We start from the raw sequence: 13,145 nt of genomic DNA on the forward strand, positions 1-13,145 counted from the left end.
CCAGTCCTCAAGTGTGATTGGTGTATGTAAACCGACTAAGACAGAAGAAAGACGTAAAGTTGATGGAGAGCTGTGTAACGTTTAAGCAAATTAAAGAGTATAAGTTTGATGGTTATGTTAAACTTGGGTTTTCCTGATATTCTCAACTGTGTAGACTTGGAAATTAGATTTGTTGTAAAGACTTTTGAATATATTTAATTAAAATTGTATTTGCAGTATTTTTTTTCCCAATTATATACTAAAGACCTATTTATTCTAATTTTAACCAAAAAACTGACCTTGAGGTAAAACTTTGTTTCTGCCAACAACTAGTTCAGGTCATATTATCTTATATAAATAATAATTTATTTCCATTTAATCACAATCCATAATTTTTAGAGTATATTTTCTTCTAGTGTTTGCAAAAATCCAGCCATCTACCTTCTATACTTCCCCCAGCTTTCTATACTTCCTTGTACTTGCAGGGTTGCATTCTAGGAGGTATCCTAGTGGTGTATATTTCCAGTTGCCATTGGGCAAGAGGTTGCAATACTATAATAGGACAACAGTGAAACACACAGACCTGTACTTAACCCTCTGATGCATAAGTGGGTCCTTTTGGACCCAGTGAGGTCATCTCTTTGCAATATCTGTAATAAAAAGTTTTCATCACTTCATATTCCAGGTATTCCTCAACAAACATGTTATTGATATCATGCAATTCAAATTTAAATTTACCTTTTACACATTTTAAGAAATAGCATGTTTTCTATTACTACCCCATTCTTCCATAAGTGGGTCCTTTTGGACCCATATTCATTTCTTATGGAATTTAATGGAAATATTTGTTTCTTGCCAGATTGGTGCAGCGTCTGCAGTGAAGTGGGCGTTGTACCAGTCTGTCCAGGTGAAGAGAGAGCTGAGTCAAAAAGCAAAGCTCTTTGAGTCAAACAGCAAAGCTCTTGATTTACCGGTCTACGTACCTACTCTCATCACCCATGAGCTTTGGGTCATGTCCGAAAAAACAAGCGGCCAAATTTAGTGTTAGTTTTTTAGGGTGTCTGCGCTGTCCCTTAGAGAGAGAAGCTCAGTCATCTGGGAGGGAATCAAGAGTAGAGCTGCTGCTCCTTCATGTCGAGAGGTGACCTGGGCAACTGATTAGGATGCCTCCGGGTCGCCTCTCTGGTGAGATGTTTCGTGCACGACCCACCGGTAGGAGGTCCCAGAGGAAGATCCAGGACACGCTTGAGGGACTATGTTTCTCAGCTAGCCTAGGAACGCCTTTGGGATTCCCGCAGAGGAGCTGGAACAAGTGGCTGGGGAGAGCGACCTGTGGGGCTCCCTTCTTAGGCTGCTACCCCGCAACCTGACCCCAGATAAACGGAAGAAGATGAATGGATGGATGGAAAAATAAAAGCACATACATACACACACTCGCATGCATGATACACACAGCACAATAGAATACAGACGGCAATGTTAGCTAGCTTAGTTAGCTAGCTAGTTTCAAGATGCGTGCTCTTTCTATACCCTCTTCCCCCCACACACACACCCCCAGACACACAAAATGGACACTGACATTGTTCCAACATTGCGCCTGTAAAATTGCTGTTGTCATTGTGTTTTAAAAATGTTCTACAAACCGTCACAAAAGTTCTAGAATTTCTTCTAAAAATGCTTAAAAAGGTGACAAATGAAAATATTTCAAACATGAAATAATACTTGTGTGAAATTTAACACAGCAGAAAGTATCATACTAAACATTATGCTGAATCAAAAGGACAAAAGTAGCATTAAACACGGGTCCAAAAAGGCCCACTCATGGAAGACTGTATAGTCAATACGTCATGCATCAGAGGGTTCAGAGCAATTCAGAGAAAACAGTTAACATAGCAGTCACATTTTTGGACTATTGGACGCTACAGAGTTGTGGAGATAATCCATTCTTTTTGCATGCAGATTTGTATTGGGCTCTTTCTTTGTGGCTAAGATTCCAACCCAGAACCCAGAAGCATAGCCAGGATTCAAACCCTGGACTTCCTTGCTGTTAGGCAAAAGTGCAAACTACTGCTTTACCGTCCTCCAAAAAAAACTTTGATAACATATCTACTAAACTTTGATACCCCTTCATTTTTTTTTAGAAAAAAAAGATTTAGATCCAGACATCCAGTACAGTATTTCTTTTTCATTCACTTTATTGAATGAGATACCATTACAAAAACATCATAACATAAACTACTGCTTGCATTTTCCTGTAAGTACAATACATATTCTTATATTAAAGTTTCTGTTGAAGCTGCTGTTCAATAAAGCATTTGATCAATACAATATCCTTACATTAAAGAACAAGACCACTGTGTTTTACAAATTTTATGACAGTGTAATCTCTTGACAATATGGCAAGTAAATCTGAAATTGGACATGATCTTAGGCTATTTCGTAAAGCTTTTGACCAAATATGAAAGCATGCAAGAAATTTTATGAGTGGCATAAAAGTAAACATCAAATCGTTGCAGTAAATGATAACTGAATGCAACAAAAAGTACTCACAAAAACAAAAATGCTTAAAAAGAAGATACCACAACCAAAACGTGTAACTAACAAGAAACATTTCACCAGTAACAGAATATTAGTTCATTTTCTGTATTCAGAATGTCATGATAATTGAGTTATACAGTTAAAATATGGCTGGAAAAACCTGTCACAAAAGATCATAGGTGTACAGTACAGTATAATGGAGATATGATGGCTTAAAAGGAAGACTAAAAATATACAATGCCTTGTGAAGATAATACAGTACATATTGACAAAATATGAAGGCTAATTCTGCTCACCTGTTTGTGAATTGATCCCCTGGTTTATGAATTTCACAGTGTGGCACAAAAATGTCTCAGCACTTAAAATTGTGGTGTTATGGTGTCAAGAAAGGTTTATATTACTATTGGCAATAATTATTTTTAAATCAAATTACAAATTGATTTTGTACAAGGTCATGACTCTCATTACAGTTTTTCTATAGCTTAGCTGTTCTTGTCTTTGCTCTTCTTGAGGTACAAATCATCCTTGGCTTGAAACACCTTGGCTTTAAATTCCTCCCTCCCTTTAAGTTCTACAGATTTAGGATCTGCCCTTCATGAGAGCTTCAGGATAGCGTTACTTTTCACCAGAGTTTATAAAAGCACACAGTGATTCCTCTTCCGACGGCTGTTGTGCGACAATGCTGCCTTAGCTGCAGTGTCAAAGACTTCCCTCACGCCTTCATTGTTTTTAGCAGAACACTCCTGGTAGCTGTAGGCAGCAATTTGATTAGACATGTTTATCCCGTCTTCATGATTAATTACCTCCTGAAAACAAATTTCATAGATTTAAACATTTTGTGATTTTTTAAGTAGACAAAAATACATAGTTATTTTGAGCTACACAAAAAATACAAACAACTAACTCAACATGCCTCATTCTGTTCGCAAGCGTTTCTCTGACATATTTATCGTTGCGAAGATCCGTTTTGTTCCCCACCAGGACTATGGGAACATAAGGACAGAAGTGTCTCACTTCAGGAATCCACTTTTCTTTAACATTTGCTGCAAAAGGTGAAGAAAATATTGTATCAATTAGCAACATAAATCCCTTTTCAAATCTATAATATGCTAAATAAAACCTAATTATATTATTATTAGCCCCTCTTTTGAATTGCCACCTTAATGTGTTGGGACCCTATCATCATGAAGGCTATGTTGTCCATTGACTAGGATCCTGGTAGGGTCTCTCAAATTGGCAAATTGGCCTCAGGAGCTGGAATAATCCAAATTCAAGGATTTGGATTATTTGGCAGATCACAAGAAGAGATCAGGTTGCCTGGGTTTTGGAGCCCCCTCCCAAAGTCAGGCAGATGGGGAACCAGGCAAGTGTCTTGTGGTTAAACCTTGGCCTCAGGAGCTTAACCACAGCTGGGCTTCACACGACAAATGAGGAATCACCACCTTCAGGGATGGTAGCTTAGCAACAGAGTCTGCTCTTCAAATCTTCAGGTTACAATTGTTGTCTGTGCTTATGGGCTGAACTGCGTTTCAGATTACCCAGCTTTATTGGAGTCTCTGGATGCTGTCATGAAAGGGTTGCCATCTGGGTATGAACTCTATCCATGAGTGGTTGGACTCAAGCTTAGTAATAGGGTTAGGCATAGAGGGGATGCTTCTTCACTGATATCTAAACTCCAGTTCAGATATCAGCATGCCTCCTGTGTGCTAATCTCTTCAGATCTTCCATGTCCCACTGGTAGGAGACCTCATGTATCACTACACTAGCTGAGGGGATTATATGTATTCTCTTCTGGCATCCCCCAGAATGAGCTGGAGAGAGTGACCAGGGAGAGGACGTCTGGGTTTTCCTTCTGTTCAGTCATAAAAAAAACTTCAGCTTATGTTCTAAGGATATGCAAGACGCCTGGTTCCAAACTTTTATTTTAAGTAACCAAGGCAAGTGGTACCTACATGCTCACACAAGGACCAGCTGCATTGAAAGTACCATCTTCTTTGTGTGCCTGCTTTATGGTACGATACCACGGCTGTCAGAACCACAGAACCAAAATTTTACCATATCATTTGTAAATGCAGATAAATAAGGATTTACTGTATAAATACGGCAAAATTCTGGTAACCCCAACTGCTGGTATTTTACCATAAATTAGAGTCTTTTTTTTTACAGTGTACCTCACCACATGACCCGATCTTGGGTCAGCAGATGGATAGATAGACATTACGTTCAACCCAGCCAACAAATAATACCTAAACTGTCCCGGTTGACCACAGAGAAGCACAGAAGGACTACATCACTGTCTGGATAGGAAAGCGGCCTCAGTCGGTCATAGTCTTCCTGACCTGCAGTGTCCCAAAGTGCCAATTGCATCTGATAAAAGAGCAAATGTATAAGTTTAGAAAATTTCTTTAATGGTTACAGAAAGTTAGGTCTACACAGTATTTTGCTGATCATGGAAATGATGTTGTGTGTTTTAATATTATTAGAAATCTTTTAACAATACTTTGAGTTTTTTTGTTTGTATTTTATAGCGTGACAAAACTATGCTGGATAAAATAAAACTTAAAATGTAATCAATGTGGTTTCTTTTGTCTCAAGTATATAATCTGTTCTAGAACCTTTGACTCACTAAATACGATTTGGCAATATGATATCTTTTATGTCAGCAGTCATTTTTCATTTGATAGATTTGCACCTCAAAGACTAAAGTTATAATTGCTGCAAACTGAATACAAATTCATGTCTCCCTTGTTACATTTTCATTTCTGAAGAAAATTAAAACAGCTCACCACTTTCATTCCCGTTCTCTATTATGATCTAAAGTGGATGTGGTTTCTATTTTAAAGGTGAAAAGAAGACCCAGCAGCTAAAAACTACGTGGTGAAGTGCGTGAGTTTGAAAGTAGAACAAAATGAAAGTAGGATGGTAAACTTCAGATTTTACTCTCAGCAATGAGTAATGAAAAACAATTAAAAAGTGCTTTAATTTTTTGGGGGGGTCTAATGGGAGAATAAAAATATTCAAATGATTTTATAGACAATAAAATCACTTTATTTTATTTATATTTTCTAAAATATACAATTTTAAGACACTGCAAATTACTGATAATGGTATTCATAATTAGTAATGACAGGTATCATAATTTTAAAACTTCAAAAAGTAATTATAAAATATTAGGGCCCACCTTCCAAGAAAGACGTGTTTTTGTCTGTTTGCTCACTAACTAAGCCAGCAGTCAGGCTTCCAACCAGGTGACATCATCCCTTACCTTTGTCTGATCCACTTCCATGTCTGCCACATAGTTGTCAAATACAGTAGGTATGTAGACTTCAGGGAACAGGCCTTTGGTGAAAACCGAGAGCAGACATGTCTTCCCACAAGCGCCGTCCCCAACAATCACCAACTTCTTCCTGATAGAGGCCATTTCTGGGAAGCACAAACAAAATTAAATTATAATAGAGGAAAAAATAGCCAAACCATGTCACAGGTATGACGAACAAGTCTATTAAAATACAGAAAACTTACACTGCTTTTGATGCTTTCAGAACAGAGTGCCTTGGCCTCTGCTTTTGCAAGATCTCAGCCGGAATGAGCTGACTGGTTGTGTTCATACGCCACAAAGATTCCCTTGCTATGTTACCAATCCAGTTGAGTAAGGAAATGCGGACTTGTCAAACCAGTCATCTCTTTGAGGCTAGGCTACCTAAAGCCGTTTAAACTCTGAAATTCAAAGTTTGCTTGACTGATTCTAACACACCAGCCTTGTACTATCTGTAAAACTGAAGGAACACGCTTCCAAGTAGGGCTAGAAGAGCTCAGTGAGTTGATTGTCCTACCAGACAGACTGAAAATCTCATCCCGCCTCCTTGTGTTATTTGTCAGAAGGATGCCGCAGCTTACACGTAGCAAAATGTTTTAACCTTCTGTAAACTGGCTGTCTCTTTATCCGTCTGACAGCATTAACATCCAAAATGTTCACAGTGAAACAACCCAGTGTGTCTGAAATACTTTTCTAATTCATTAGATAATGTGCAAACTACTAACGGAAAATTATTTAAGGTTTTGTTTATATTTCATAAGAATTTAGCAATTTGCATACCAAACTCTGGAAGTTAAGTGGCGTATGGATAATGTTGCATGATTTTACCAGAATGGAATGGGTTCTGACAGGATTGAGTCTCACTTACTCATTTACTCACAGGGCTATTTTAGTATCTATCTCCATTAAATTGCCTGTTAGCAATTTGATGTTAGTCAGTCACATTGGTGCAACATGGTTAGTTTATGCATTTAGTCGCAATGAAAATAAGTTTCTGTAGCTCAAATGAAGCAACGGAATGGGAAAGAGAGGAGATTTAAGAGACATTGAACGTGGGATGGCAAAGATGTTGGTTATCGCACACACAACTCATCTAGAGGGAGTTGTGTGTTTTCACACTCAGCCATCATTTGTGTTAGAAAAAGAGAAAATGTAGGAGAAAGGGTAAATTGGTTCAAGATAACAGAAAGGCACATCGCCCTCCATAAAACATTCGCTCCCGCAGAGTTTATGACATTGCAAAATCTCATCATGCGCCTGTGGTCTTTCAATTTTCTTGTTGAAACTTTCATCATTTTTCATCCTTCAAAGCCAAGGGGTGGAGCTAACACGGGTCTGCTGAACTCTACTAGTTTAGCTTCATTCTTTGAAAGTCATGGCCATTTTCATAGACGATTTCACTTGACTTTCCTGTGAGCTCGTTCGTGAGATTTTATAATTAGCAGACAAGACAGAAGCAGGAGGCTGTCGTCCAGACCAGATAAAGTCGAAGTATTGATTGAATGCCAGTTTCCTAGAATAGGGAAGCAAAAGCCTGGTAAGAATGAGGCTAAACCAGTGGAGTTCAACAGATCAGTTTCAGTCCTGCCTCTCGAAATTTGAGAGATACATTTATTTTATGGCGAAACTTTGAGAACAGGAACCGTGAAACGACTAAAAACACATTGAATTAATTATCTGCATCTGCTACATAAGTTTGCAATTGAATGGTTAAATTGCATGTAATTCTCAATTAAGTAAATTACTCATACACTTAATTCAATAAGAATATGGATTATAATTTTATGATAATCTTTTTGAAAAAAATCTATTTAATTTTGTCTATTTTTACTTAAGTTTCCATAATTGTTTTTGGTTTCCTAATTCTGCAGTTGTTTTGTTTTTTTTTCTACTGGGTTTCCAAGATAAAGTCAATCAATTATCTCTTCCTGCCAGTGGATTTTGACCAATTTGGAAGAAGGCTAAAAATATACATCTTTGCTCCCTCATTTTTTTTTATTTATTTATTTTTTTGATGGATGTATTCAACTTTAAGTCAGTAAAGATTCACATTCGGACACTTTATCTACATATCCTTGCTGACGTAATGGCTATCTGTCCACCGCTTTCCTTTCTTTTCTTCAGAAACCATAAATCTCGTATGAAATCGCTTGAAAAAGGAAAAGCAAAACGTTTTTCAGAAAGTTTTATTTTAATGTGTGACCACTTGAAGATTTATAAGAATTTATTTACAAAAATGATCAAGGTGCCATTTTATTTCTCACATACATGTCAAAGTCATGACCTATTTCTACTATATTTTCTTGATTTGTTTTGAAGGGCTCATATCAGTAAGCGTGATTGATAATGATGTACATGATGTATATAGTGCTTACATCGTACATAGAATCGCAGAATAAGAGCTGTTCATAATGAATAAGAGCATCATATTCATCACGCTCTCACCTCCCTGAGTAGCCATGGAGCCACTGAAATGGCTACTGAGATGCTTGTCAAGCACGACTGACATTAAAACCTGTTACAACTAGCATGCCTTCTCTCGCCCTCTGCTTTTAGTTCCAGAGAAGGCACACTGAGATCAAGATGTTTTTTGCTGCTGATGTCAGGGTTAAAACTGCTGCTGCTTCTATTTGTTTCTATGGACACTGGAGGCGAGGTGACTGATCGGCTGCATCTTCTAGGCTATTTCCTGACGGTGGCTGTGCTGCTGCTGCGTTGGTAGAACAGGACGTAGGCTTGATTTGTCTGAAGCTGGTTCTCGGTGATCGAGTTTGCGCTGCACATGGAGGAAGAAGGAGGGAAACTCTGAGAAGGAAGACTACGCTTATACAGAAGACATTCGGACACAAAACTGCTTCTGGCAATCAGGTGTTAGAACCTCTCAAGTCTCACCTGGAGTCATTGTAGAAGCACCATCCACTTTGATCTAGACAGCAGGCCGTGTAGTGGCCCATATTCACAGTCCCAGCGTGGTTACAAATTGCATACAAATCATATAAAACTGGGCCTGTGGAGACGCAAACAGACATTTCTCTCTGAAATATTTTTTTGTAAAAACAACCAATTATTTTTGCATAAATGAAATGCAAAAGTATTCAAAGACAAGAAAGACAATCTTTTGTTTATTCAAAAAATATCATATTCAATTTTATTTTATTTTTTTAAATTAGGCATTAAAAATGTAAAGTTCCTTTAGTTTGGCCAAAATTTTGTCTTATTTTCTTGTCATCAACAAGTAAAACCAAACAACCAGAGCTAATAGCAGGCCACTTAGTTAGCTATTATAAACACATAATTATATACCTTCAAAAATCTTTGCAATCTGACTGAGTTAAGGTTTGGCGTGAGCGATCTTCAGTACAGCAGAACAGAATTCAGTCAACTTTGGCTCAATCTGAACAGATTTCAGCATAAGGATGCTTGATTCGCTTGTGCTTCATCCTCTGACCTCATGTTGCAAATTCAGCAGCTTCTGAGTTCAAAATAATCTTACAAGGAAAAACCCTTTTTGTCTGTGAGAATTTTCTTGGATTTGCACGTGATGGAATAAGGCTTATACTACAACCAAATGTAATCTTTTATATTTAAACCCAATTACAATCTAAAAACAGCTGTGGAATTTAAGCTAACATAGCAACATGTTTTCTTGTTTTACATAGTCTCCATCCAAGTTCAGTAGTAAACCATGTCAGTTTTAATTTTCTAAATAACCTTTTTCCCCAATTACTTGACTAAAATTTGATTATGATTTCAATATCAATCCATTTTTCAACTCTAGGCTTTTTCTTCACATTTTAAGTAGCTTTTCTTGGTGCATATGTTTCAATTTACATTGATATTTTCAATTTATCTCCCATTTTTTCTCATAGGCTATTTTTAAAAAATGGTCAAGCAGCTGCCCACGGTCAGTAAGTGAAACATGTACATAGTTGAGGTAATGAAAACTCTTTGTTACCACAGTCAACGGGTCCGTAAGGTCCGAGGTCCAGGTTTTTGAGGGGAAAAGACACGTACACTGTGCTTTTACTGATAGACCACCGGGATGTTGTGAAACGGTTCAAATCTGTCGGAGACTGTTAAGTCTGGCGCACAATGTGTTTTTGCACACCAACACAATTCCTCACAATTCCTCATTTTCAAACTAATTAGAGCAGAAGTTGTTGCCAAGGATACGGATTACAATAACCTGAGGAAACCTCTGGATGGAAAGCCGCTTGGTGCACTCTGTACGCCTGTTACATCTCTCACACATCTGGAAGACGCAGAAATCAACATAAAAAAAAATTAAAATAGTAATAATAATGAACAGATCTGTTGTTTCAAGTAAATCTGGTTGTTTAAACTAAACTACGTTCAGTTCAAAACCTGTGAAATTTTTTCTTACTGGTGAGTTTTCCTTGTCAAGTTTCTCCTCCTGAGAGAAGAGGTCCAGACACTCCTGCAGGGTGACCTCCCCCACAGAGCTCCTTTTAGGGATGGGCAGCGACAGATCACAGAACACATCAAACGTGTTGGAGTAGTGCGAACAAACCGAGCAGTGCAGTGAACTCCGCAGCTGACCTGAGAAAAGATCTGTCAAGAGCGGGGCAAAATTTTATGTCAGTTTCTGCTTCTGAATCCAGCTGAAGACAAAGACGAGGTTGACCTCCTCACCTACTATTATGCTGTCATCTCTTTCCAAGTGCTTCTTCCACATCGCATTCGCCTCTTCTGAAATTCTACATCAGATCAGAAATGGGGAAACATAGGTTGTGCGTTCACATGGGATGGATCCAGGATTCAAGCACAGATTTGTCTTGTTCTGTTCATACCTAAATCTGACGTATTGTTGCTGAGGCTCCTTCCCTGTCCTTTTAACATAAGGCCTGATTTATTTCAGTATGCAGCTTGTCCAGTAGGAACCTGAGAAACTCCTGGGCATCTTGCTGGCTGGGTTAAATTCAAACATAGAAATATTTTTAAATCTCGAGTACAACTTTAGAGATTCTTTCATAATAAAAGTATCACATGCGGTGATTATTAAATGTTAGTTGCAGGATCACAAACAACGATCACAGACCTAATAGCTGATGTTGGGCCGGCATGTCTGGAAGCAATGAATTGGTTTGTGTCTCATTTTTCATTTAGGATTTCTGTTGCCAAATTAAACTTTAGACCATGTTCAATTACGGTTAAGCCTGGAGTTCAACAGAGCTATGTTCCTGGCCAGAATTAATTCAACTTAATTCACTTTGAACTCTAACGTTCAAAGTGAATTTATTTGCATAAATTCAAAGTTTCATGCAAATAAATGTTTTCAACAGTTGCAGGGCATGAAATTGAGGTTTCTCATTTGAGCTATGTATTTGGTAACACTTTATTTGAAGGGGTGTGCATCAGACTGACATGACACTGTCATAAACATGAAGGAGTTTTTATGAATGTCATGAAGTGTCATTCAGTAAATGATGACACTTTTAATGCAAAGTTGCTTTAAAAGTTGCATTAAAAGTCCATAAAACGTTTTGTGTTTTCCCACTTTTCTTTAAAACTTGAAACATTCATCTTTGTCTTTTGTTGTTCTGCTGAAAAGAATGTTGGGATTTTTTTTTTACCTTGAAAAGAGCTAATTAAATAGAACCTACACATTTTTAATTGCTGCATTAATGTACATGTAAAACTTGTATCCTCATGTGTAAAAATGGATTACTTTTGTGAAAGCCAACCACTGTCAGGTATGAATTTTGAATCTGCTGTGAACAGACAGATGCTAATAAAATTAAGATTAAATTTTATTCTTCATTTTCATAGTGATATTTTTTCAATCTTTCCAGTTTACATGAAGTTAAAATCTATGAATTGATTTTAAGAGAAATACATAGAATTTATTTTCCTTCCTGGAAAAAGAAAAAGGCTTTACTCCTTCAGACAGATTTATGAACATCAAATTAACATCAACTCCACTTAACTGTAATGGAAAAAATATAATTGTTTTTCTTACCTGTAACCGCTGAAATAAGGCACTGCTGCTTTAAAAACGCTGTAAAACTGTCGAGGATTTACAACAGTGTCTCCTTCCCTGACATCCCAAAGGCCTGAGAGTACCTGGGAGAAACCTGGCAAAAGAACAATGGAAAAAAGAATGTATGATTTAAAAAAAAAAGTATGGAGAACATTAAAAAAGGTGGAAAATGAGGAAACCCACTTTCCATGAGCTTTGCCTCCTCTTTTGAAAACTTCTCATGCTTGTAAGACTTCAGAAGACAATAGTTGCGCAGGACGCAAGTGTGAGACAAACACTGGACCACTGCGTTCAGGAAGCACTGTTGTCCAAAGAGAAGGAAAAGAAACGTGAGCCTGTTGCTGCGAAACCTACGGGAGATTTGCATGCCATCTCTTTGACACTTACTGTATTCCCAATGTTTCTAAGGCCAACTCTTCCACTTCCAACAGTAAGCGGCTCTTTCTACGAATAAGAAGGTACGATAGAAGTTTATGCCTAAATCTAAAGTGGTCCTGTATCCGCAGACAGATTATTGTTATGTGGTTACTGGTATGCCATGTTCCGTGCCCTATGTGACTAGCTGTCTGTGTTGATCCTGCCATGTTGGCCTGTGTGTAACTTTGGCAGGACAGATTTAGCCTTCTTATCTCATTAACATAACAAGCAAGGCTAAAAATAAAAAGGGGGTCAGTCTGAGGCTTTATCCTATTAGAGAGTGCAAGGACTGCTGACAGGTGTGTAAACACGTGTGTGTTGATTAGCATCCCGCCTTCATGTTTTCAAATGGTCTATTCTAATAAATTTGATAGAAATACACATTAATAAGCTGTTCAGTGCCATTTGAGGAGAAAGTAAAGGTTTAATACAATGTTCCTTTCCCCCACCTCGTCAGCGACCAGCAGCAGGCCCATCAGGGATGTGTAGAGGACAGACTGGGAGATGTCTGCAGTGTCTCTCTGCAGACCGTTCTGAGAAACCAGGGTTCGACACAGGGCCCCACAAGAGCCCTCCACGTTAACGCCGCTGGACCCAGGCATCCTGTTCTACCAGTCGGTCTCTGTCTGCAGATGTGCCAAGTCGTATCTTATCCCTGATGCGCGTCTGATTAAAGGTCAGCAAGATGTTGAGGCGCGACCCTTCTTATCAGGTAGCAAAGCACAGAGGAGTACACCCCCTGCCTTACCTTGAGAACGACAAGTAACATTTACAGCTGAAAAGAAAGACAGAAAGAAAAAAAAAACCTCAAATTTGCTTTGATAATCCTTTAGAGTGCAATTCTGCATTAAACACATGAAGTGAAATAAGTTCCCAAAAGATTGTGTTTGGACA

At 38.1% G+C, this 13,145-nt stretch overlaps 2 protein-coding genes across 2 annotated transcripts; both read right to left on the reverse strand.

Moving 5' to 3' along the window:
* Positions 1 to 2,168: 2,168 nt before the first annotated feature.
* LOC122828194 (rho-related GTP-binding protein RhoA-D-like) lies at positions 2,169 to 6,269 on the reverse strand. The gene is made up of 5 exons (XM_044111538.1): positions 6,040 to 6,269; positions 5,783 to 5,940; positions 4,764 to 4,884; positions 3,427 to 3,560; positions 2,169 to 3,323 (listed from the first exon to the last, which is right to left on the reverse strand). Exons 2-5 carry the CDS (start codon positions 5,936 to 5,938, stop codon positions 3,150 to 3,152), a joined length of 585 nt encoding a protein of 194 aa, XP_043967473.1. The 5' UTR covers positions 5,939 to 5,940; positions 6,040 to 6,269; the 3' UTR covers positions 2,169 to 3,149.
* Positions 6,270 to 7,886: 1,617 nt separating this feature from the next.
* On the reverse strand, positions 7,887 to 13,023 carry LOC122828189 (ubiquitin carboxyl-terminal hydrolase 21-like). Its single transcript, XM_044111527.1, is given in 11 exon segments — positions 7,887 to 8,609; positions 8,726 to 8,840; positions 9,789 to 9,896; positions 10,007 to 10,085; positions 10,218 to 10,405; positions 10,487 to 10,634; positions 10,672 to 10,762; positions 11,814 to 11,928; positions 12,018 to 12,135; positions 12,222 to 12,278; positions 12,701 to 13,023. Coding segments are annotated over 11 exon segments (1,266 nt in total). The 5' UTR covers positions 12,854 to 13,023; the 3' UTR covers positions 7,887 to 8,515.
* Between the last annotated feature and the right edge of the window lie 122 nt (positions 13,024 to 13,145).

This window comes from Gambusia affinis, linkage group LG01 (genome assembly GCF_019740435.1).
Source record: "Gambusia affinis linkage group LG01, SWU_Gaff_1.0, whole genome shotgun sequence".
NCBI lineage: Eukaryota > Metazoa > Chordata > Actinopteri > Cyprinodontiformes > Poeciliidae > Gambusia > Gambusia affinis.

What these genes read in the sequence shown, in the direction of transcription:
- LOC122828194 (XM_044111538.1), bottom strand. Translation starts at nt 5,938, where the DNA reads ATGGCCTCTATCAGGAAGAAGTTGGTGATTGTTGGGGACGGCGCTTGT. An exon ending in GGTCAACCGGGACAGTTTAG is followed by an intron (nt 3,561 to 4,763) that starts GTATTATTTGTT and finishes CACCTTTTGCAG; the next exon opens with CAAATGTTAAAGAAAAGTGG. An exon ending in TTGCGAACAGAATGAGGCAT is followed by an intron (nt 3,324 to 3,426) that starts GTTGAGTTAGTT and finishes ATTTGTTTTCAG; the next exon opens with GAGGTAATTAATCATGAAGA.